The following is a 26582-nucleotide window of genomic DNA, read 5'->3' as shown; positions in this document are numbered from 1 at the left end:
CTTCTATTTGCCTTACCTTGTGGAAATATTATTCTTTAAGTAATATACATACAGCTACCTTTTCAAAAAAAAATTACCAATCCTCATCTACTGGAATCAACACCCCCCCCCCCCCCCCCCCAAAACAAAAAAAAGAGGAACCAAAGAGATGATAACAATCCCTCTTTTTGGAGAAAGCTGAGTTATTTCTTCCCATCGTCCACTAATCCAAACAGATGATAACAATCCCTCTTTTTGGAATGGGGAGTTAGATGCAGAAACAGGTGATGGTTTGAAATTGTGGAAGAAAATAAATTACTATAAATAATGATTTTAACAAAAGGAATTAGTAGGGAAGTTGCTTCCTTTGAGTACTCATTCCCTTTCTCATTCCCTTGAACAAATACAAGATCAACGAAAGAAAATGGTGAGCCAAAATCAAAAGGGAAGAAAAAAAAAGGAGATGAAACAGAGGCTCTAACCTTAACATCAATCAAGTTACAGGCATCAGGTAAATCATATTCTGTTAACTCTAGACCTTCTCATCAAGTTCAGTATCCTCAGACATCCCACCAAGTTTTTGTGGTCGATTGTTAGGTGTCGGATGAGTTCGACGCTCTTTTCCTCCTGGCTTGGATGATGCATTACCATACCAGATCATACCCACCACTGCTATGAACATACCGAGTACAACTTGTAAATTCAGGCCTTCTTTGCCAAAGAAGATGAATCCCAATATCAAAACAAGTATTGTCTTCATGTGGCCAAGTACTTGGAATGACACGGCTGTGAATCTGCCAATGCAGATGAATTGGCTTAGATTGGTCCCTACTGCAATGCTACATGACAACATAATGAAAGCCTGCATAGACAAGCAAAATGTTTGCGTCAAGCACTAGAAGCAATTGACATAGAGTAAGATATCCATACATACAAGCATATCTAGGTGTTCTGTAGCAGTAAAAATAGCCAATACATATGAATAATCAAATAGATTATATAGCATGTCACATCATGCCCTAATATGTAAGCAAGCATACATGTATACTGAATGGGCACAACAGAACAACCAAAAGGGGGGGAACACAATCACCAATTCATTTATAAATGAGCAATAAATGGCATAATTAGTACACCAAAAACAATAGCAACCCAGAGATGCACAATCTGAGTAATTTGGTATCATATGCCTCCAAAATCGAATGGTTGGCTGAACTCCCAACCGGGAACGACTAAAACTCTATAAGTTAAACCCTGATTCTTGCCTGCACTCAGAAGGGTATCTAACATAGTATTTAGAATATGAAATGTTATCCTCATGGTAATTTTGAAGCTAAAGATAATTCATTTATGAAGTCCAACACTGAGTTCGAAGCTATTTCTGATTTGCTTGGCACATGGAAATGTAACTGAATCCAAGAATTATGGGCATCGGTTGCATTACAACCAATAAGATCCACATTGAAACACATCCTCACATAACTTATATATAAAAACAAAATCAAAAGAAGCATCCTAAAACACAGTGGCAAAGATAAATTTGACAATTAAAACTTTTTACAAGATTCAGATTCACAAGTCATTAACTGTAACAAATTTTTGGTACTTACTGTAGAAATAAAATTATAGTCATAGTTGTCAACTCTTTTGTTTGTCAACCAGTAATCCAGAAATGGCCCCAACAGCAGCAGTGTACCAGCCTGAACTGGTGCAGTGTGGCCTAGCAGGTTGAAAGATCCTAGTGAATACTTCCTTTGGAGGAAATGCACATACTGGAGAGACAATATAAGCAGATCAGAAGACAGAATTATAAATTATATTTCAAGTGTTTACATGTAGAAGAGATTTTTTATCAACAACTTACATACTGTTGCAGAGCAGTGCTCCACACTGCCACAAAGGCAGCAACGAAGCCTTTAGTATTAACACTCACATCAGTAACAGTGCACACTCCAACACCCAGTAGAACCACAGCTATGCTAAGCTTTGTATCTCTAGAGTATCGAATCTTGTCCAAGACAACTTCAAGAAGGCAGGATACGGGGATCATACTCAACTTTGCAATCTAAAATATTTTTATTCACAACATAATTCAGGTGGCAAATTTCAACAATTCAAATTAACAAACAGTATGAAAATTGTGATTTAGACGAACTAACCTGATAAAAGCCCACAGAATTCCACATTAGACTCACGTTCATTCCAACAATGGAGAAGTTGGCAAACAAGGTAAATTTCAGAAGATCCGGTAAAGGTAGATGAGAGGGCTGGATATACCCTAGCCACCGGAGAATAAGAGTCATCAAGGTGGTGGTAGCAAAGTGCAAACCAGTTAACGTTGTGGCTGCAGGAGAACACAAAAAGCCACCAATTCAGGTCTAGTAACAGAAAATAACATCTAAAGTTTGAGTCAGATAACAAAAGGTAAAACAGAATCATCCATGGTTTGAACCAGTAAAAAATGGTTCCGTAACAAGAATCCAAGGAAAACATTTGATAAGTCACTACTCAGAATAATAAAAGGTGCAGGGGGAGGGTTGAAGGGAAAGTCTTAGGACAACACATCCATGAGTAAACAATAGAAACTTTAGGATATAAAAGGAGAAGATTGAACTCGAAAAACAAACATAACGGAAGCAGATAAGGCATGAAAAAGTATTGCAATCAATAATATCACTTTTCAGCTATACAATTAAATGAATTTTTCGGCCATTCCAGTAACTCTGTATATCAGTAGATACGTAACTTGACAACATCATCATGAGAACTTAAGAATTCAACTTCCTAAACCAACAAAATTTCTTGATACATCAAGGAGACAAGGATGAAACAGAGCAATTGAATTTTCAAACAGAGAGAGTTCAAGAAGTCTACCAAAGCTGAAGCCGTATTTAGCCATCAATGCTTTGTTGACGATGATAATCCCGACGGAAGTGACGACATTGAACATCCATGAAGCTGCATCTAGAGCAGCCTTCTGATCAGACTTGCTCGATGGGGCCATTTTCCTCAACTCGTAGTATTTATCTTTCGCTTCTATCCATAAACGAATTTCTAGTATTCCAGCGAATACATCTGACATGAACAAGTAAAATTAAGGCAATTTAGAGACAGAATTACGAAATCAGAAACTCCATTGAATCATTAGATCTTTAATCAATGCAGAATCACTTCTCACCACTGGACTAGAAAACAAAAACATCACCTGGATCGAATGGAAACAAACCTGAACGGCACGTTGGAACCGATCTGAGATCCAATAACAGAATTAGGGTTCCTGAATTCCAAAATGCGGAGAAAGAAGCTGAGATCCAGCAGCAAGCTGGCGCTTGATTATCTTCGTAAACGAAGAAAAGCAACTCCAACAGGTCTTCGTCGTGGTGATGCTCCGCTTTCTCTGCTAAACCTCACTCTCACGTCTCGAATCGCTATTACAAATTTATAATACGAACAAGAGCTCTCTCTGACTCTCTCTCTCTCTCTCTCTCTCTCTCTCTCTCCAGTCCCCACAGCACCAAAAACGGTTTTAACTCGAAAACAACTCGCGAAGCAGAAGTGTCACCAAACGCAGACTTACAACTTTAAAGGAGAGAAGGTAAAGGCTGCCGAAACTCATAAAGAGAGTTGGCGAGGCCGGACGGAGCAGCCGAAGAGTACAACCGGATGAAAACCTCTCCAGTTAAGTGGTAGTTATAAATCGATACATTTGAGTCGTGTGTACGTTAGTATTCCTCCTCTTCCAGCTTCAAATTCTAATCAGACGGCCAGGAGCGAGTGTGTTCAAATATATTGATATTTAAGTTGGGTTATGTGGGTCCATTTTGACTTTATCAGAATTTAGAACCGAAACTTTGGATCTTAATACAAGAAGAAGAAAAAAAATAAAAAATAAAAAAGACAGAGCCAGGTGTGAAGTTCAGAACTTGGAAAGTCCAAGGGTACTTCCGAGAGAGACGGGGAGAAAATCAAAATTGTCAGAAAGCATTTTACGTGCCAATCAGATGCATGTATGGGGTTGGTGCTACTCCACCCCCACATGGGGACGGATATCCGATTATCCGGTTTGCCGTACAATGCGGAAGGGCATTCGGTGCTCCGGCCCAATGACAATGGACTAAATGGTCCAACCGGGATTCTTTAATGGTCAAGCATTCTGTCCTTTGACCAAAAAAAAAAAAAGCATTCTGTCCAATTACTTTGAAAAAGTATATGAATCCTTTATCTGCAAAGATTATGCTTTTTCATATTCCTCCAACCGATACTCTTAAGAGTAGACCTGTAAACAGATCGGATTCGACTTGGATACACTAGTATCCGAATTTGAATTTAGAACTTATCGATTATCCAATAAACTATCCGAATATGATTATTAACCCCTTTTCTAGAGAAAAATATTTAATATTTTATTCCAATCGAATAATTTCCGATTACTAATTACCGGTTTCTAAATCTGATTATCATACATTTTTAGAGGAAAAAAATGTTGAATACTTAACTCTATCTGGATATTATTCGATTTGATAAACAATTATCTGAATCCGAATCGGTTGCTTAGCGGACGGATACGGATATTTTCCGATAAGAAAATTTTTGGATATAGACACCCTTAAACGAATACAAATGCTAATTCAAGAGGCGATTTCAGCTATCTATTTACAAGTCTACTTAAAAGGGGGACCTACTTCTGAACATTAACAAAATAGATAAAAATAAAAAAAAATAAAAATAATAATAATAAGATTCTTGCTAAACATGTGGTGGAGGGCAAAGTTTAAAGTACTAGTATTGAATATCATACTGTTAAGGAGATTTTAAAAGACATGTCGTTTTGTATCAGATTGTGTATCGTATTGGCTAATGTATTTTAGTGCAATCCAATAGAGAGGCGTATCGATATGTAACATATTAGTTGTATACAATTTGAATATGTATTAACTAGTATTGTGAGATACTTTAAACCTTAATGGAGAAGTGTGAAGGAAGCATGATCTTCTACCATTGCAGGTGGAGGATTCCAACTTTGAAAAGTATTAGTGAAACAAAAAAGAAGGGGGTGGGGGGTGGGGAGGTGTGAGGATTTGGATTTGGAACTTGTTCTTGTACAAGAACGGCTCTCAAGGGTACTTAAAACTATGTATACAATATGGTTTGGCTTGTAGGGGGTTTTAAAACCCTAGCTTTCACCACAAAACAATCAAACAATTCATAATTCCGTATTATTGCTTTTCTTCATCAAAAATCTCCTATAAAATGATAAAGATGAGTGACTTGAGTCAAACCCAGTTGAATATTTCAACCTTAACCAACTCTTATGGTCAAAACTTTGAATCCAAAGACGTATAATAAGATCAAGGTTTTTGAGACTTACATAACTTCTTGTTTGAAAGCGCCGGGGGGGGGCCCCAAGCCAATATATATATATATATATATGGAAGATAGATAGCATGGTAATCGTGAGTTGAATAAATAAATTTATCATGTTGGAGTCAGGATGCTCTATGTGTGAAAGTAGAGAACAATGATCCTAGATAGATCTAAGGTGAGCTTCTCTCCCAAGTAAGTAGCAAAGTTTTACCATATGTATTTCGACCATTTCTTTTGGATACATTAATCTTATCATATGTATTTCAATTTATCTCCAGATTTAATTATAAGAGTTAATCCAACTCACCGTATACATTTCAATCACATCTTTGACAAGATACATTTCCTTGTATATCCTTTATATTTTCTTATCTATATTTCTTTGTATACTCTCTAAACTTTTGAGTATTTATTACATTAAATCTTAGACAGTAAATATAAAACCATGCAAGATTCTACAATCAAATCACTCATTTCTTCTTCTTCTTCTTCTTTTTCCCCTTTTTTTAAGATAACATTCCCGTTGGGAAAGCACTAACACTTTTTTACTTTTTCCACTTTCTTTAAGATAACATTCCCGTTGGGGAAGCACTAATACTTTTTTGCTACGTATATTGTGTGAGCCCTTATAAAATTTAATGAGAGGCTACTTATAAATTATGTTATTATATTAAGGAATAGGCTTACATATATTTTGTGGGACCGACACATTTTTGTAAAAATAGATAAATTATTGATAATGAAATTTTTTCCGACAAATATAGGTAAATTAAAGCCACAATACAAAAAAATATACATATGACCACCCCTAAAAAGTTAAACACAAATCAAAATTTTCTTTAGTAGGAAATGCAAACCAATTTTTTCTTTTCAGGCAAGATATGCAAACCAATGGTAGTTAGCTACTTTACTAACCATGGACATTTTATTTACAATATAAAATCAAATAACAAAAATTGTAGACCAAATATAAATTGAGAAAGAAAAAGAATACCTAATTGTAGAGATTTTTTTTTTCAAATTTTCTTTAGCCCACAGCCCCACGCCTAATAAAAAAGGAATAAAAAAAAATAAATAAATAAAAAAGAAAAGAAAGAAAGAAAAAGAAAAGAAAAGAAAAGAAGAAAGATGAAAGATGAAAGATGAGAGGGGAGGAAAGAGAAAGGAGATAGGAGAGAATATAGGGATTGGGGAGTTAGTTTCTAATTAGGAATGAAATTTTGAATGCGTAATAAGATTTTTTTTCAAAAATTTCCTTTAACCGTATGTTTATGTGAAGATGAGAGAATAAATAGGACGAAAAAAATGAGAGAGAATAGAGGGGAGAATACCTTGGGATTTAGGAGTTAGTAACATATATTTTTATTATTTTATCTTAAAAAATTGTTCTCAATATTAGGAGGGGCCAAATAGTGATATTTTACATCTAAGAAGAGAAAACATTAGAAAAAATTAAGGAAATTTACATAAAAACTGAAAATATTTAGGAAATTAATATAATTTTTTTTAAATCAGTAGGGCCATGGCCTCCAGCCCCAATCCACCCCTTCCTATACAAGAGTGTTTATTATATATAGAAGCTGGGATATTACATATATCATCAAAGAAAGTTGAATACATGACATTTTTATTAAAATATATTAATCATTATCAATTGAGTGACCTCATAATAATCAATCAAATTACTTGATAAGCACAACCCTCTACTCACAGGAAATGAAAATTTAAACTTGTGCTTAATGTTTAGCGTAAGGATCAATTTTCTGGCATGATATAATATCTTCCATTTTGTCATTGCACCATTTAATTACATGGGAAACTTTTTCAAGTCCACTCATTTAAAAAAAATTAATAAATGAGAGAAAGTTGGGGACTCCCAATGTTGACTTGTCCACTGTAGTTCAAAAGCATCGGTTTCCAAGCAAAACATAGGCTAGTAGATCATCCAACCTACCTTTATCCTAATTATTACTGGGAAGGTAGTGGTCTAAACAGCCGTGTAAATTGCTTAGCTGAATTGTTCTAGAAATCCTACCATTAAATTTGGTGAAATTAAATTTGAGTCGCCCATCATAAACGGTTCAGATTTAATTCAATACATTTAATGGTAGGATTTATTTACACAACCATTCAGCTATATTTATGCCTCACTTATTATTAATGTTTTAAGAACTTACAAAATTGTTATTAGTTTCCTACTTTCCTTGCAATAATACACTTTTGCTGCTTTAAAATTTCCAAAATATTCAAATAGAAGTAATATAAATAATAAAGTACTTAATAGAAAGTCGTGAACATTGGAGAGAGCCAAAGGTGTCATTAAATAACAAATTAATAATGCTTAAGATTTACAACTAGAAGTTGAACGATCTAGTTTTCTTCCACCACCATTATTTAGTTGACAATTTGACATAGACTTAGGTCCCAATAATCCAAAGGATATTTCTTAAGGCCGAGTCGGAAAGCTTTGTTTGTAGAGTCTCTTTTTGTTCAGGTCTTGAATCATTTGGAAAATTTTGGGAAGGAGAAAGACTATAGGGCTAGCCTTAAACACCTTATTCTTGTGCACATCGTTGAGGTCTCCGCAAATAAGCCAACTAAGAAGAGATCCCACTGCAGACTGACTAACATTTTCGACGCCCATTAACATATACATTAGGAATTATGAGCTTGAACTTCTTAGGGGTCTGAATTTTCCCCCCATACATCAAAGCTTTTACAAAAGATCAGACAACATTCGGGTTTAGTTTTTTTTTAAGTCATCATAAAACTAGTTATAAGGAGTGGGAGCTCATAAACCTAGCCATGGAGGGAGAGAGGAGGTATGGAAAGACAGATGTTTAAATCCATGACCTTCTTAAACTTACTGTCTCTACATAAGAAGTAACTATCACTGTGCTTGAAACACATCCACAATCTTCACTTTTCATGGAGATATGGGGCTCATCTCTAAGGGATCTAGATCCTACTCGTTGATGGTTCAGGTCCATTGTCATTGAGATTATTTATTTTGAAGTAGAAATTGCATACACACCTCTTGAATTTGCAAACAATTACATTATATAGTCTTTAAAATTTACCCTATGTTTCAAATTATAAATTAGACGCACCTCTACTATTAGAATAATAGAATTAATCGATGGTTCAATATTTATTGTATTTTCAAAATCTCCAAATTATCCTTCTTTGCGTCAAACCCCTTTGACTTAATTTAAAAAAAAAAGACTGAGAAGAGGAGAAGATGATAAACAATTATAACTGATTTTATTTATTTATTTTTGAATTTGTTGTCAATTGTAAGAAGTTCGTGATTAGTTGCTTTTTAAGTTTTCTTTTACAAAAGTAACCACTCAATATTTCACTTAATAAAACTAACTAAAATGAGTTTGGATTTACAATATTAACCAAAATATTATTTTTTTATTTTTTGGGCATTTTTAACCCTTAAAACTAACCACATTGAAGAGAAAATAATTACTATTTTGTTCAAAAGGAAAAAAGTCACTAATTTTTCATACCCTTTGGACATTTTCAATCATATATAGGTATGGTCAATTTTATGAGTAAAAATATCAAAAAAGATGAAAAATCACTATTTTGATTAGTTTTATAAATTCAAACTTAGTTTTACCTAGTTTTATTAAGTGAAACATTGAATGATTAATTCTGTAAAAAAAAACCTAAAATTAGCTAATCACGTAATTTTTCTGGGAATATTCAACAACAATAAAAATGCCTTCTCTTATTTTTTAAGCAACATGTAGTAGACAAAAAAGGACGTCACTAAGGCTGCGTTTGTTTGCTGGAAAAAAATGGGTGGGAAAGTTGTACTTGTGGGTCCATATGTTAGTGGGGTGGGAAACAAGGATAGTAAAGTGTGGAAAAGTAATGGGTAAATACATTTTTCCAGCTTCAATCCTTGTTTTGTTGGATGGGGTGAGGTTGTAATAGTATTTTAAATTAAAGATAATTATCATTATTTATTTTTTATTTTTTCCAATATGTTCTTCTCTCTCCCTGTGCGGGTGGTGGTATATGTATATCGTGTAAAGGTAAAGTGCTCTGATGGGCGGTGGTCTGAGGGTTTGAGCAAGGCGGTGCTCCGAGTAAATCCCAGTGAAGGCGGTGCTCCGAGTAAATCCCAGGTCTGTGCTTTCTCTCTCTCACTGCGCTCTCTCTCTCTCTCTCTCTCTCTCTCTCTCTCTCTCTCTCTCTCTCTCTGCACTGTGCTCTCTCTCTGCTCTCTCTCTCTTTCTCTCTCTGCACTCTGCTCTCTCTGTGCTCTCTGCTCTCTCTCTCCACTCTGCTCTCTCTCTGCTCTGCCTCTGCCGCTAGCCACTTCCACCGTCATCTTCTATCTCCACCGAAGCTCCCGCCAAAGTTGCAGATCTCCCGCCAGTCTTCTCAACTCTCCCTCATTTTCCCTTCAAAATCCCATTAAAATCGTGTTTTGAGAGGGCCTGGGGTGGGAAAAATGAGCCTCGACAGGATTTCACGGTGGCCAAAATTGTCGAATGAGTTTCCCATCCTAGGCAACCAAACAGGTAAATATTCGAGATTTTGTGGTAATCCAAAACAACTTTTCCACCCCTTTTTACCCTGCAAACAAACAGAGTGTAATACAATAATTTTCAAAGAAGTGTGAATGTAATTATTTACTATTAAAAAGATATTTTTTAAGAAAATCAAAAGACATTTATGTAGCTTTATTTTAAAATACGAAAAACAAGTTTTCTCCATGACCGATGGGCTCGTACATGTACCTAACCTGACTGACCGTGGTCCCAGTTTACCCATCACAGCAAGTCGTTTTATTGATAATTGACCCCATGATATGTAAGCACCCAACTATAGCATGACCCGCCAGCTAAGTAGATATTAACCAAATATTTTTCATAATGATGATTCGGAATGACTAAACCACATTACCCGAAAATTCAAATAACAATGGTTTATAATGAGTTTTCAGAAGGTGGGGGTGATGTTTAATCACGACTTTCCTGATGGGGAGTCACCAATGAAAAGTAAGGATCACAAAAGTGTAAGTTTTGGGGCCTGAAATTAATCAATGGCAAACACAACCAAAATGAATAACACTGAAGTAAAACAGATTTTTATTTCCCGCCCCCTCCCCTTTACATCCACGGCAGAAACGATGTCAGTTATCATTTCGAAGAAGAGAATAGATGCAGTTCTAATTCATTTGCCTCTCAAAACGGGATTTTTATTTGTGGCAGCCTTCGGTGCCTGCAACCAATGATTACGATTTGACCACGTACACAATAGGAAAACCAACGGTTGTAAATAAAAATATGGGGACTTAAGTGTAAATAAATAAATTTTATTTTACTTCTTTGAACTTAATGTATATCAAATTTATAAGAAAAAGTCCCTGACTTGGGTTATACACTTATATGAAGAATTGATGTTGAGATTTTAAGAAACTCACTCTCATTCATGGAAATCGTCGGTAACCTTGGATGAAAGACCCAAGACCTAGCGTGGCTGAAGCAAAATACCGGCGGAAAACACCATTTAAGCGGCGACCATGAGAAAACCCTAGTTTAGACCTTCATGTTATTGTCTCCCCCGACTAGAGAACCCCAAATTGGTTGGAATTTATGTTGAGTTCGATGTATTCAACTGACCAAAGCTGAATAAAATACACATAGTTCTTTTCGGAAATTCCTAAGTATGAAGAATAACCTACGAGGACATATAGCAAGATCTAGAAAGGATCAAAATAGCAATTTCAAAATAAGAGAAATACGCATATTTCGTTGAAGTTCTAAGCATGAAAAAGCAATTTCACACAAATTGCAAGAATACTGAAGGAAACAAAATCACAATTAAGTGTGGAAATTCCTGAGCATGAAGAATCACTTTGGAAGACGAGACTAAAAACCTGCAAAGAATCGAAGAAATATTTACTAAAGAAGTGAGTGTGAGTTCCGTTGGAGTGAGGAGAAGTTAATGCATGGGCATCATTTGAAGACGACGATGTGCTAGCAACCTCCATGGGAGTAGAGGGTGATGTGTCCAAATATTTTTTAGCCTTCACATTCTTGCAAAATAGAGGTCAGATGTGAGTTGACCGCGCTGTCGGGTAGCCACCTTTGAAGGTTAAATCAGCAATTGGAACACCACAGAGCTCTAGCTTGGTGCAAAGCTTTAATTGAATGAATTAATGGAGGGAAACGATTCAATTACCTTCATCATGTGCGATCCTTTAGTTTATATATATTTTACCTGACATTCTCAACCATCAGATACATTCATGCTCCCTTCTGGTAACCATTCGACCCTAGGGTTTTTACCCTTCTTTCAGAGTTGGTGGTAGTTACCTTTTGTGGCCCGATCTTGTATCCCGAATTCCACGGGATCTTGTCTCTTGTAATTGTTAAGGTTCCTTCACCCTTACATTACTCATTGGGGTTACAGACCCAATCGTGGGAGAAACCGGTCCAGTGCTATTTTTCCCTCATCATGAGCCCCCCCAGATTGAGTGATCGGGATGAAACAACCGATGACTTGGAATGTCCCTTTCTAGATTATGATCATCACATGATAGACAAAAGGCCAAACGTCTTCATTCTCCAAGGGTTGCATTTATTACTTTGTCTGTGCCTATGCACAATGATATGTTCTCGAGCCATATGTACTTTTTGTTACCTGATGTTGTGTGTGCCACGTGGTGCTTGGAGGGCGCTATCATCATTACCTTCTTAAGCTCTAACCACCAGTGCTCTTCCATTGTTGATTCTCGGCTAATCTTGTTCGTTGATTTCTTTCAACCGAACCATGTCATTCATTCTTGTTTGTGGATTAAGATTAATCTTGTTCGTCTAAACCTTGATTTGTACTTATTTACACCCCTTCATTTACCCAAGTTCCAATTTTTCACTTCCATTTCGCTAACTTTCCTATGATTGAAGCTCTCTGCAAGTTTTCGAAACCGCAAGTATTTCCGCTCCAATTTGCAACTTCTAGATCTCTTTACGCAACTCATTTTAGAATCAAGTAAGTCTCCTGTTCTTCATCTTTGTTCCTTCTATCTCAATTTCTTTTCTTTTTGGGTTCGTGGTCTGTCTCTGTAAGTCACTTAGGTTTCTAGTCCTCTTTCTTCTTTTAGCCAAACTTTAGTTTATTCTTCCTTTTTCAATGGGTAGTGGTAGAACCTCCAATGATGACTCCGTCGATTGTCTAATTGACGGAGATGATTCCGCAAACCAACCCTGTCCTTCAACCTCAATAGAGATGTTGGGTGACAAAAATGAGAGGTTCATTGATTGTTGGTTATCCTTCGTTCACTCAAACCCTAGGGAACAACCAGGGAATGTGGCTGGAGGTAGGACCATCTCTACTTCCCCTTCTCGAAAGCATAAAGCTTCCCATCAAGCGATTGCTAGGCTGTTCCCAACCATCAAAAAGGCCTTCTATTGGTCCTTCCTTCTATGTCTCCCACGTTAGTCACAAGAAAGTGGAGGAAATCTCTTCCAATTTCTCTCTTCCCTTCTCATATCTCCTTTGAGTTCCCAACCTGAACGAGAGAGTGAATTCGAATCCTCCCGAAGAGTTCTCAATTTATGTTGACACTCTGAAGAGTGGGGTGAGATTCCCTTTATACATCCCTCTTTTTGTTGAAATACTCAATCATTGGGACCTCTGTCTCGGTATGCTCCCCCCCGAATAGATGGAGGCATATTATAGGTTTCATCAAGCTATGTCTCGACCTCCAGATAACCCCTTCTCTTCCTCTATTTTCTAAATTTCACTATTTCAGTAAATCCAACCCCCTTGGGTCTTCTTCTCAAAACATACCAAATGTGAGTTAGGTTGGTCGGGCAGCATCCTTGCTAAAGGAACTTGCCCATCAAATCACAAGGGGTGGAGTCATTGGTATTTATTTTGCCGAGCGCCCCCTTTTGAGCTCAATTTTCTGATCACATGGAACCGCCATAACTCCTACACCCATGCGAATCTCCCTCTGCCAATCTCTCTTGCCGAGGACAAGGCCTTCCGAACAATCAAGGCCATCTGATTGCATCAGGAAATTCATGGTCTTGCCATGGAGTATGAGGCGGTTCTTCAACTGTGGACCTGGACCCGGGTGAGCTCACGAACCCTCCGACTTGTCGAATATATATATACTGTTGTTCTAACTCCTCTTGTCTTCAATGCCTCCCAGACACCCGAAGGTTATAAGGCCAGCTAAACAAGGGTTTGAGAAAAAGACCAACCAAAAGAAAGGATAAAGAGCTCGAGGACTCTCTGGTCCTAAAGGCCAACGTCCCAACTGCCCCCAAAGGGCTTTTGAAGAGATTCTCCAAGAGCCCGTTGCCAAGGGAAAAGAGCCAGTTCACATCACTGAATCCACTCAAGACGATGTCAACTTGGCTAAAAGGAAGAAAGAGTTGGCTAACAATGTGCCAAAGAGGAGAGCGAGAGGGGGGATGGCACCCCCGGAAGTTGAAGGTTGGGCTTGTCACCAAACAAGAGTGGCGGGGGTAGTCAATGCCCGAATGTCCGATCGGAGATTTGGACTCATGTCCGAGATGAGCCCAGTCCATGGACATTTTCATCTGATATTGTTCTGTACTCTAACGGTCCCAGTCTCGTTGTAGGGTCCTCACTGAGAACTTCTATAGGCACATGGAATCTTTGTTGAGGGTTGGCTGTCTCAACGCTTGGGCAAAGTGCTGCGAAGGTGAAGTGGAAGCCAAGCAACAAGAGGTTTCCAAGCTGAAGGAAGAAGGCTCTAGGCTTAGCAAAGTTGTTGGGGAGCTGATGGGGCCAAAGCTAAGGTTGAGAGTTGGAGAAAGAGATCGCTCAAATGAGGGTTGCTCTCTCTTCTTCAAATGCCAAGATCAAGAGCTTGGTGAGGGAGAAAGAGAACCTTCATGACAGACTATTGGTTGCTACTCCTTTGGCTCTCGAAAACTTGTCACCTTCGGTGAGGAAGGCTTGTGTTCAGAAATATCTAGACAGTAAGCCCTTCGCTTCATTGCTAGCACGCTATAACTCGATGGCCTACCGGGATGGCTAGAATGAGGTTTGGAGGTCCATCCTTCGGAGGGACCCTTCTTTCCTGATTGAGCTGCATGAAGACGTTTGTAATGTTGAGGTCTTTGGGGATTTAAAGTTGAAGGCTCCCGAATGGATCATTGCTAAGGCCGATCACGCTCCGTGAACCCGAACATGGAAGGTTATTTGAGATGGAGCCCCCAACTACTCCCGAGCCAGAAGATGTGGAAGACAATGCCGAGTTGCCTCTCGACGAGCCAATCCTAAACCAAGATCCTCTTGCTGAACAATGAAAATTTTCACTTCCTTTTTTTTTCTCTTTTTTTTTCTTTTTAATCGACTGCGTTTAGTTTTTCCCTTTTGTAATTTTATTTTTTCTTTTTGTAAGGGTTGGCCCCCTATGGCCCTTGTATAAGAAAAATATTTCTCTTTAGACTTGTATATTCATGTTTATACATTTGTATTACTTGTTACTGTTTCCATCATCGAGCGTAGTTAGAACACAGGTTTATAGCCGAAGTGTTGAGAAGACACATTCGAGCTTAGCCAAAGCCTTATTAGGAGGTCTCATTAGGGTATAGCCGACCTCTACTACTTAGAAAATTCATGAGATTTTTTTGTGTTAGGAGGTCTTATTTGGGCGTAGCCGAAGCCTTTACTTGCTTAGAATTGACCAAGTGAATTTTTCAGGAAATTCCTAAGTAAAGGCTTTGCTACGCCTGAATGAGTCCTTCTAATACTTAGTGAATTTTTCAAGAAATGCCTAAGTAAAGGCTTCGGCTATTCACAAATGAGTCCTTCTAACACTATGTGAATTTTTCAGGAAATTCATAAGTAAAGGCTTCGGTTATGCCCGAATGAGTCCTTTTAACACTTAGTGAAAATTTCAAGAAATTACTAAGTAAAGGCTTTAGCTACACCTGAATGAGTCATTCTAACACTTAGGCTACGTTTGTTTGCTTGGAAAAAAAGGGGTGGGAAAGTTGTACTTGTGGGTCCCATATGTTAGTGGGGGTGGGGAACAGGATAGTAAAGTGTGGAAAAATAATGGGTAAATGCACTTTCCACCCCAATACTTGTTTGGTTGGATGGGATAGCAAAAGTATTTTAGATGAAAGATATATTATCATTTTTTTAAAAACAAAATGTTATTAATTTTGAATGGGTGAACCCAATTTCTCTCCCTCTCTCTATGTGGCAGTGGTGTATGCTCTCTCTCTCTCTCTCTCTCTCTCTCTCTCTCTCTCTCTCTCTCTCTCTCTCTCTCTCTCTCTCTCTCTCTCTCTCTCTCTCTCTCTCTCTTTGCGTGCGGTGGTGGTGGGTATGCTCCTTTCTCTCTCTCCCAATTTCTCTCTCTCTTTGTGTGTGTGGTGGTGGTACATGTGCTTAGTCTCTCACTCTCTTTGTGCCGCGTACTGGTTCTCTTCACTTTCCGATGCCACTGCTACTGGTTTTCTGTTGAGGAAAATTGCTGCCATTGATTTGGTTCTCGCCTTTGCCTCTACTACTGGTTCTCACTTTTGCCTTTGCCATTGTTACTAGATCTCACCTTGCCTCTGCCGCTGCTACTGGATCTCACCTTTGCCTCTGCTGCTACTACTGGATCTTGCCTTTGCCTCTGCTAGTTTTTCCTCTACTTCTGTCGCCATCCAGTCGCTACCATTGTTGTTGCCTCCACCTCCTCCGTCATCTCTTACCTTCACCTCCCACATCCCACTGTAGCTCCCACCAAATCTTCTCAACTCTCCCTCATTTCCCCTCAAAATCCCACCAAAATCATGGGGTTTTGAGAAGCCGTGGGGTGGAAAAAAGGCGGAAAAAATAAGCCTCGACAAGGATTCCACAGTGGAAAGCGTTGTTGGGTGAGTTTCCCACCCCAGGAAACCAAACAAGCCAAAATTTGGAATTTTGTGGAAAACAAGTACAACTTTCCCACCCCATTTGTGAAACCCCAAGTATATTCCAGCAAACAAACGTAGCCTTAGTGAATTTTTCAGGAAATTCCTAAGTAAAGGCATCAGCTACGCCCGAATAAGTCCTTCTAACACTTAGTGAATTTTTCTAGAAATTCCTACGTAAAGGCTTCAGTTACGCCCGAATGAGTCCTTCTAACACTTAGTGAATTTTTCAAGGAATTCCTAAGTAAAGGCTTCGGTTACTCCCAAATGAATCATTATAACACTTAGTGAATTTTTCAGGAAATTCTTAAGTAAAGGCTTCGATTAAGCCCAAATGAGTCATTCTAACACTTAGTGAATTTTTCAAGAAATTCCTAAGTAAAGGCTTTGGCTGCGCCTAAATGAGTTCTTTTAACACTTAGTGAATTTTTCAAGAAATTCCTAAGTAAAGGCTTTGGCTATGCCCGAATGAGTCCTTCACTTAGGAATTTCCTAAAAAATCACTAAGTGTTTGAAGGACTCATTCAAGTGTAACCGAAGTCTTTACTTAGGAATTTCCTGAAAAATTCACTAAGTGTTAGAAGGACTCATTCGAGTGTAGTTGAAGCCTTTTGAATTCCAACTATCCCCATATTGCCCCCATTCAAATGAGGTTTGGTTTCTGAAACTTGAATTGCATTGAAAATCTGATTCGGGATACATCACAAAATTTCAAATATGATAACAACTAAGGATAGAATTTTTTGAGGTGTCTCGCATTCCATGATCGGTCTAGCTCTCGATCAATTGTCGGATTCTTTAACTTATAGGCTCTCAATCCCAATGGTTTCACGATCATGTATGATCCTTCCTATAAAGGGTCCATTTTTCTTTGGTGACATGGATCAGAAGCTAAGGTGCTCCTGAGAACTAAATCTCCCAAACGATACTGTTGAAGCTTTACTCGGGCATTATAGTGTGATGCAATGTTCCTTTGATAGTGTTGAGTTCGGGCAATGGTTCTCGTTTGGACTTCATCCAACAGATCCAAGCTATCTATCAATCCTTGCTCATTAGCTTTTTCTTCAAACTTTCATTCTCAAAGAGTCCCCACTATTACTTCTACCAAAGCCAAAGCTTCTGACTTGTAGGTCAATTTAAATGGATGTTTCTCCCATTGGTGGTCAAACAGTTGTTCGATAGGCCCAAAGGACATTCAAGAGTTCTTCTGCCCATAAGGCCTTGTTAGACTCCAACATTTTCTTGATTCCATCTAGCAAAGTTCGGTTGGTGACCTCTACTTGACCATTTCTATGAGGGTATGCTACAAAAGACATTTGATGCTCGATCATATAGGTCCACAGAACTGGGTGAATTGTGGATTGTCAAACTGCATTCCATGATCGGTAACCAGAACCTTCGGGATGCCAAATCTATGGATGATAAACTCCAATAGGAACCTCTCAACCCTTTTCTTAGTAATTGTAGCCAGTGGGATTGCTTCAACTTATTTGGTGTAGTAATCGATTGCCACAATCAAGTATTCTCGACCATCAGTAGCTTTGGTGATTTTTCCCATGAGATCAATCCCCCTCATTGAGAACAGGATCGGTGAAGGATTGACGTCAAGGTTGCAGCTAGTCTCTTTGACACCGTTGAATGAATTTGGTAGTTCTTACAATGGCATACATACTCAAGAGCTTCTTCTTGTATTTTCAGCCAATATATCCCGAGCCTAAGTATCTTTTGTGTGCCAATGCTCGACCTCCCATGTGAGATTCACAAATTCCTTCATGCACTTGTGCTAAGGCACTCTACGATCCTTTGGGTCCCAAACACCTAAGCAATGGCCCAACATAAGATCTTTGGTATAATCTCCCATTCTTGATCGTGAACCTTGTTGCTCAAAACCTAGTGTGTCTGGCCTCCTTTAATTGGGTCTTCGGGCAACTTGTCGTCCCGAATGTATTCGATGATCAGGTCCATCCATCATCGTTCATTCTCTACATATGATACTTCCTTCCCTTTAGTGCTCAAGAAGCCTCAGCTCCTCAATGTACACCGAAGGCTCAAGGGTCTTCTCCTTCGCATTTGCCAACCTTGATAGCTCATTTGCAATAGTGTTCTCCTTTCTAAGAATCTAAAAGACTTGGACTTCTTTGAATTCTCTTTTCAAAACTTGTATCATTTCCTGATACTTCCGCAATCTAGGCTCCTTCATCTCGAACTCTCCTTGAACTTGATTAACGATAAGCTAAGAGTCACTGTAAACAACTATCTTTGATGCAGCCAAAGCTTTTGCTAACCGAAGGCCAACCAAGAAAGCTTTATATTCGGCCTCATTGTTACTCCATAAACTTAAGAATTTCTTACATACACACCCCCAATTTTATATTGATATCAGGGAAACACCCCCTGGTGTGTAAACCTTATACGTAGGCTCTATTAGACACGGTTTGTGTGTAAACCTTATACATAGGCTCTATTAGACACGGTTTAGGTCCATCATCAATTAATGATTGAAATTTAAAATGTATTTTTTTCTGAATATGACTAAAATGCCCCTAACATGTTAAGATAGCTAAAATACCCATAACTTCACATCCTATTTTAGGTTTGAACCCACTCAGAGGTGGGTGATGGGGATATATGCCTTCACTAATCTTCTTCCTTCCTTTTATCAACCACCAGATAAAAGCTCCCAAAAAACCCAATGTTTTCCCAAAACCCTAAATCATAAGATGTCGCCATTTATGAGAAATCCAAGCAAACCTAAACCCACTCTTTAGTTCACCAATTAATCTGCAGATTGTGTCAGGATCCCATAGCAAAATGCCATTGATTCCTAGGTTCTGAATCTCAAGTTATAATTTATTTTACATGCAGACCCATATTGTTTAACTTAGAGGAGTAATAGAAATCTTTAACTACATTATCAGATCTCCTCATCCCAAAGTTCCTCCAGAGACTTGTAAGACCCGTTTGGCGAAACAAACACCTCCCCAGAGTATCCCCTTTGCTGTGGAATTTGGCTTATCTTATCCAGCTCTTCCTGCGTAAGTTCCCAGTCAAAAATTTGGAGATTTTCTTTCATCCTCCCCTCATTGAAGCTCTTCACAATTGGACTTGCTCCTTGTTGATATATCCACCTCAACGAGACCTGCCAAATAGCTAATGCCATTTTATTAAAAATTGCAATTGTTTAGGAGCTGGTTAAGCCTCTTGAAGCTTGGGTAGGCTTAGCACAAGGTCAACAGATTTCTTTTGGTCTTGGGAATATCTTGTTCAAGGTTCTTATGCTAGGCCAAAACTATAGTTTGGCCTTGAGATGACCCAGACTAAATCATGTGCGCAAGATAAGGGAAATTGACCAAGACTACTTATGAATTTATGCTTTTATAGATATATATAGTTAAATTTAAAGATAAAATAATCATAAATTTAACTGTGTCAAGAGAGTCCTGGACTTATTAGAGACAGTTTCACCCAAATAATGACAAAGCTTGATGAGTTTGATCATTTTCCAAATTAGGGTTCCAATATATTCATGGCATATGTCATTATTGCCACTCACAGTAACATATTGTAGTAAATAAATATGGAGTAAGTATCAATATAACATAGTAATTATGTTTGATAAATGGTAAGGTAATGATATTGATAAAATGATTTAAATGGACCATACAGTGAAGCTAATCAAATGTCAAAACCATTTTGTATTTAAAAAACATTTACTTCATAAAGTTATTATCAGCCACAGTGTTTTAAAATTAACCTTTTCCTATACTTTGGGAAAATTACCTTGATATACAATATTTAAAAAGTTAAATTACTTAATAAAATTATCATCAATCCTGCCACAAGAATACAATATATCAAGGAAATCTTGTGAGGGTGACCCAATTCCCATGAAATAGTTATGATAAAATTTAGGGATATTTCAAAGACACCCCAAAATGAATAGCGAAAAGCAAACACCCCAAGAATATATCAAATTAGCAGAGGCAATAAAAAATGTCTCTTATCATTTGCACAATGATATGCTTTTCGTTAGCAAATTCCGTTAGGGTATGTTTGGTTACATGAATCTAGAGATTTCAAATCCTGAATTCATGAATCTGAAATTTATACCCGTTTGGTTGTGAAAATATATGGATTCATGAAATCTAGAGATTCATCTTTTTACACTAAAAATGTGAATCTATAGATTTATAGGTATGAGGTGAAATCCAGAGATTTCATTGTGACTATAAAAACGCTAAGCATTTGCGACTTCACAAAAATCACGTCGACCAAATAGTCTTTTAGGATGAACCCACAGATTTCATTCCACAACCAAACAATTAATTTCATGAATTGTGATTCCATAGATTTGAAATCTCTAGATATTTGAAGTCTCCAGACTCTCATGTAACCAAACAGGCCCTTAAGTCATGATTAGATGATTTGATAATTCTTAAATTGCTCTTAATGTCTTTTGACTTTATAGTATTACCCTTAATTCCTTGCCTATACTTCGGAATTTTTTTCTTAATATGTTGTATTCAGAAAAAAGAATTACTCCATAATGTTATCATCAACCCATCAAGGACTAAGGACCCATAGGAACTTTATGAAGTAAATCTGTTATAAATATAGTATAACAATAAATATAGTATAACAAATAAAATTTTCCAAAGTACTGGCAAGACATTAAGGACAACACTGTAAAGTTATAAGATGTTGTGAGCAATTTAAGAATTATGAGATTACCTAATAATGACTTAACCAAATTTTCTAGTAGAGTGTACCATTGTATAAATTTAATAGACATTTTGGGTGTTTCTGTAAATTTGATATTTTAGGTTGTATGTGCTTTTTGCCAATTCATTTTAGGGTATCCTTGAAAATTTTCCTAAAATTTAATATTTTCTTCTTGCCCTAACACCAACATGAAAATTTTAAAAACAGGTTCATACTTTGGCAAACCCTAAACCTAGCAGGGGTGGGCCTAGAATGAGAGTCTGAGAAATCCCAACCCAGCCTCAGGCTGGGCTGAACTTGAGAACCCAATCTTGGGCCTGGCCTTCCAAAAACAACACCAAACCTCACCCATCCAGAGTTATTTCTGATATTTATAGCTATAGGAGAGTTCAACTTTCTCATCTTTTGCTTAGGTAAATACCTGGGCAATGCTTTTCCCCTTGGCCATGGCAATTTCTTCAACGATTGGACTCTTCATGACTGCAGGTGAACCCCAAATAGCTCCATTTGCCCCCAAAGGTGACCAAGCACTAACATGAATTCCATTTTCATCACAGAACTTCCTCAGATTTTTCTGCTGCCATGCAGTACTCATTTCCACCTGATTTAACGATAAACATTAAATCTTCCATATATACTTCTATTTTTATCATAGAGAAGTGCATCTTTTAATATGAATTTCATACCTGATTCACTGCCGGAGGGATGATGGCATATGACAGAAGCTGGGAGAGTTTCTTGCTTGAGAAGTTGCTGACACCAATAGACTTCGCTAAGCCCAGCCTGCAACACTCTTCCATGGCTTCCCATGTCCCTTTCATATCAAAAGGAAGAATGTCATCCTTCTGGAAAGGAATTCTAGATCCTTGTTTCATCCTTACCGGCCAGTGCACCAGATAGAGATCCACATAATCCAGTCCCAGTTTCCTATTGTTACAACACAAGAAAACCTAAATAATTAAAGAAATAGATTATATAAAGAATCAGAGACAAGTAAAGAAAATTACTGAAGTGTTTTCTTGAGTGCTGGAAGGACAAGATCATGGTCTGCATCTGAGCACCATAGCTTGGAAGTAACAAAGATGTCACTACGGTTATCGATGAGGCTTTGTTCAAGAGCTTGGCCTATCGCTTGCCCTATGAACTCTTCAGTCATATAGAAAGAAGCAGTGTCGAAGTGCCGGTATCCGACCTTGATTGCATTGAGTAGAATTGAAGTGAGATTTTCAGGGATAGAAAAAGTTGCTGTTCCAAAGCCTGTCATTGGCATTCTATGCCCAGAGTTTAGGGTTACCCTAGGAACCATTTCGCTCTCCATTGTTAAGCAGTACTGAAAGTTGGAGGGAAAGGAAAATTTTCTTTGACTGGACAGAACTGCGAACAGAAACTGAATGCAATCGAATTGAATAGATATTTGGAGAATCCTTTTCTGCCTTCATATGAACTAACCAAATCGGTTTGGTTTACCAAAATCAAGAAGGAAACCGTTTCACTGCACCTAATTAAAACAGTCTGGTACTCTTTCATTAATGTGCTTTATTATGAGCTTGGACCATCTATGTGTACGTTCAGTTTCTTTCCCAAAACCAACCCCTTTCACGGCACCTCATAAAGAAGGAAAACAGTGTCCTGCTAAAGGGACTCCTCTGCACTTTATCAGAAAAGGAACCGAAACCGTTTCCCTATACCTCATTAAGCTGAAACTTCTTACCCAAAAAAATAAAATAAAATAAATATTAAGCTGCACCTCATTAATGCGTCTCATTCTTGGTTTTGTGTGTACTTAGGGTATACACAAATGAGTAGTTAACAGGTGGTCTTGGATCATGGAAGCCGGCCTCTTATGTAAAGGTAGTAAAATCAAAGATGAATCAAGTCTAAGTCTCTAACCCTACATATGTTCCCCCACTGCCCAGTGCCCACCCACTCTCTCTTCCCTCAAACCTATGGCCCCCATTCTTGTGATTGGGTTGATGATAACAAAAAAGATTAAGGAAAAAATTTGAGGGACATACCAAGATAAATTGACAAAGAGAATAGACACTCCAAAATTATGCCAAATTGGTAGTCAGTCTCTTTTTCCATTAGAACTATTCATTAGTTAATAAAAGGGATAATTATTGTTGTCCTCCTGTACTTTGATTTTATTACTAATAAAACATTGTTCTTTACGAAATTACTGTTGTTCCCCTTCCTTATAACGGTGTTAAGTAGTCGTTAATTTTAAATATGTAATATCTAATTTAATTGCCCTTCATTAAAATTAAGAAATCAAAAGACGATGCTACCCCATTTATAAAAACTAGATTAAATTTCAATTTTACCTTAAACTTTATTTATTTTTAATTAATGAAATGGGCAAAATCCAAATCCAATTTGGTTTCCAACCTTCACTTAACTTCATTTATTTTGAAAATATTTTATGTGATATTCAGTTTCCAATTTGAGTTAAATTCAATTTTCCTTCCTCTTCGGTTTCTATTTGAGTTTTATTCAATCATTCTTTCTTTATTTGGTGGGTTTTTTTTAGAATAAAATGGATTATAGTTACTTTTTTCTCCACAGTTAATTAAGGGTACTACTGTAACTTGACAAAAAGGTAAATAAGTAAAGAGATAAATATAAGGGTATTTTGGGGTTTTTGAGAAAATATAAAGATGCCAACCACATCATCAGTAAACTAATGGAACTTAACGGTAGGGGGACAATAGTAATTATAGACAAAGTTAAATGTTGGATTAGTAATTTTGAAAAGTACAGGGGATACAGTAGTAATAAAATCAAAGTACAAGGGGCTAATAGTAATTATCCCTTAATAAAATGATAAATATATTTTTGGTTGTAATAATCTATATCTCACCTTATAATATAAAATGACAAACGAATGAAGAAGAAGGAATTCATGGAGGAAGAAAGAAGTTGAAATTCAAAATTCTATTTTACTAGGGGCAACATTATAATGTCAAAAGATATTAAGGGCTCTATAAGAATTATGAAATTATCTAACCATGATTTAATAGAATTACTAATAGAGTGTACTATTGTACAAATTTAAGAGACATTATTGCTAATTTGGTATAATTGGGGGGGTGCTTTTTATCAATTACCATGGACGATCCAGCAAATCCATATAAATGAGTTGAAGTTAGTTTCATCAAATCCTCTTCCATCTTCATTTTATGATATACGTCATAAGACAAGGATTTGTTGATGTCCCTATGTCTACCAGCACTCGATGTATCTCTCGAAAACCAATATCTATTTTTATCATGATCGCATCATCATTTGGAGCACACACAACTCTTTCATCTTCCTCATTGAACACAATGGTTTCTTCGAGATTTGACATTTTTCTTTTCAGAGCAACCTCATCCCAATCCTACAAAGTTTGATTTTGCCTTTAGTCTTCTGAGGGATTCGGGTTCTGATCCTCCAAATATTATGAGGATCAGGGACCAACTAGATCTTGCAACCTCCTTTCCTTTATTGGAGTTGGAAGCCTCAGGCATATGGTTTCTGCTTATCGATCGTTTTCTTCTTTTTTCACCAGTTGTTCTTCTTCCTCAATTGTCTTCTCTGCGCTTTATATAATTTGTCAAATGCCCTTGGGATATTAGCCTTTCAATATCCATCTTCAAGTGCCTACACTCATTGGTGTAATGTCCATAACCCCTATGGAAATGATAATACTTGTTCATGTTTCTTTCTTTAGGATTAGATGCCATCTTGGGTGGCCATCTTAAGATATCTTGATCCTTAATTTGCATCAGAATCTCTGAGCATCATGTATTCAACAGAGTGTACTCAACATGGATGGGTGAGCGTTGTCTCCATCCCGATAATCCCTTGTTTCCACAATCATTGTTTTGTGCTTTTGAGCCTTGGCCTTTTTCCGAAGCTTTTTGCTCCTTACTTGTTGCCTTCACCTTCCCTTGCTGAGCGTCAAAGATTTCCGTTACTTCTACTTACTTTTGGCATCTTTGAACAAGCTAAGAATATATCGTTGACATGTCCTGCAACAAAAACTCTAAGAATCATCTGTTGGATAGACCCATAAAGAGGGCTGTTTTGACCACTTGCTCATCAAGGTTCTTGATCTCCATGGTTGCTTTATTGAATCTTTGCAGATAGTTCCAAATAGCCTCGTTATTTGCTTGCTTAACGGTGAACAAAGTCTCTTCAGTTTTCCTAGTATGTATCCCATTCTAGAACCGACCAATAAACTTTCAAGCGAGCTCATCAAAATCAACTATCTTTCTCGATGGTAGGTTCAAAAACCACTTTTGAGCTACTCCCGTTAAAGAGGACCTGAACACTTTGCACAAGATCTCATTCAAGTTTCCAGCAATATATCGTCTGGTTTCTTGCCCTTCGCCCAATTTCTGATTTATATCTGCCAACTTCCGATCTATTTGTATTGCTCTAGTGTTTGGTGGCCGAACACTCTATATCTGATCGTTGAGATGTTGTTGAGTGTGTTCGTACTCCTCTCTCAATCCTAGTTAAAGTCCCCGTTCGGCTTCCTTACGATCGATCCTGCACTTCCGAATCATTTCTCCTTGGTAACTCTCTCATCCTTCTCATTCCTAAACGTTCTCCTTCTTCTTATGGCAGCCTTAAGTTTCTTTCTAATGGCTGACCGAAGTTTTGGCTTTCGGTCGGGTTCCTTTCCCTTCGCGGAGAATTTATCCTTTCAGTCCTTTGGGCTTGCCTTCTCGCTTCCTCACGATCATGGAGATTCAGGTTCCTTGGGACTCACAGATGCTTGGCCATCATTTGGAGCATGTTCTACATCTCAAAAAACTAAATCTGCATTTGGTTCATCTATTGCTAACTTTGATTCATCTACTCCTGAATGACTGGAATCATCTAGGTCTCCATTTGGATCGTTCAGATGGGCTCCTCCAATCACCTCCTCTTCTTCGTGTTGTTCACCCTCACAACACGATTCCCCTCCTAGGGAGCAAGATTTCCATCCATAGCATGATAGAAAATTCTAATGTTGATGCCTCTGAATTATAGATCTAGGATCCACCATGGCTTTTTGAAGCATTTCCCACAGACGGCACCAAATGATGAATCCAAAAATTGATCAATCATTAACGCGTGCCTGCAAAAAAAAGTTAGATGTGGGCCAACTCACCAATCGGGAAGCCACCTCTGAAGGTTAAGTAAATAATGGATCACCATAGAGCTTTGGCTAGTTTTTGAGCTTAATTGAATAATGATAATGGAGGGAAATGATTTAGATACCTCTGATTTGTGTGATCATTTAGTTTATATAGGATTCACCTCTTATTCTCGATCATTGGATTCGTTCATGATCTTTTCTTTGTAGCCATCCGATCATAGGGTTTTTCCCCTTTCTATTTGAGTCAGTTGTAGTTTTCATGTATGGCACACGATCACATATTCTGAATTTAACGAAAGCACGTCTCTTCCCATAAATGTCGGGTTCCTTCACGCTTACGTTACTCCTTGGTGGTCATCGGGCACGACTAGAAATCACGTGGGTTCTACTAGCATAGGTTCGGATCCTGCCATTCACGTTCAAAAAATTTATATCCAATTAGATAATACCTTGAAACTAGAAAC

General features: G+C 37.6%; 2 protein-coding genes across 3 annotated transcripts; both read right to left on the bottom strand.

Moving 5' to 3' along the window:
* Nucleotides 1-174: 174 nt before the first annotated feature.
* Nucleotides 175-3382, bottom strand: LOC149011673 (UDP-rhamnose/UDP-galactose transporter 6-like). Of its 2 annotated transcripts, none has more exons than XM_089163947.1 (6): nucleotides 3185-3382; nucleotides 2854-3054; nucleotides 2139-2323; nucleotides 1844-2044; nucleotides 1590-1751; nucleotides 175-841 (listed from the first exon to the last, which is right to left on the bottom strand). In XM_089163947.1, the coding sequence occupies exons 2-6, from the start codon at nucleotides 2981-2983 to the stop codon at nucleotides 512-514; spliced, it is 1008 nt and encodes a 335-aa protein (XP_089020073.1). In that variant the 5' UTR covers nucleotides 2984-3054; nucleotides 3185-3382; the 3' UTR covers nucleotides 175-511. The 2 variants fall into 2 exon arrangements, with proteins under 2 accessions (XP_089020073.1, XP_089020072.1); XM_089163946.1 differs by having other exon boundaries at nucleotides 3206-3289.
* A 15429-nt stretch (nucleotides 3383-18811) lies between these two features.
* On the bottom strand, nucleotides 18812-22455 carry LOC149011672 (rhazimal reductase 1-like). Its single transcript, XM_089163820.1, has 4 exons — nucleotides 21995-22455; nucleotides 21674-21914; nucleotides 21409-21588; nucleotides 18812-19404 (listed from the first exon to the last, which is right to left on the bottom strand). Exons 1-4 carry the CDS (start codon nucleotides 22303-22305, stop codon nucleotides 19180-19182), a joined length of 957 nt encoding a protein of 318 aa, XP_089019946.1. The 5' UTR covers nucleotides 22306-22455; the 3' UTR covers nucleotides 18812-19179.
* Nucleotides 22456-26582: the final 4127 nt, after the last annotated feature.

The sequence above is a fragment of the Hakea prostrata genome, chromosome 7 (genome assembly GCF_041222555.1).
Source record: "Hakea prostrata isolate BN-2017 chromosome 7, UWA_Hpros_2, whole genome shotgun sequence".
Lineage (NCBI taxonomy): Eukaryota > Viridiplantae > Streptophyta > Magnoliopsida > Proteales > Proteaceae > Hakea > Hakea prostrata.
This window is presented reverse-complemented; position numbering and strand designations above follow the sequence as displayed.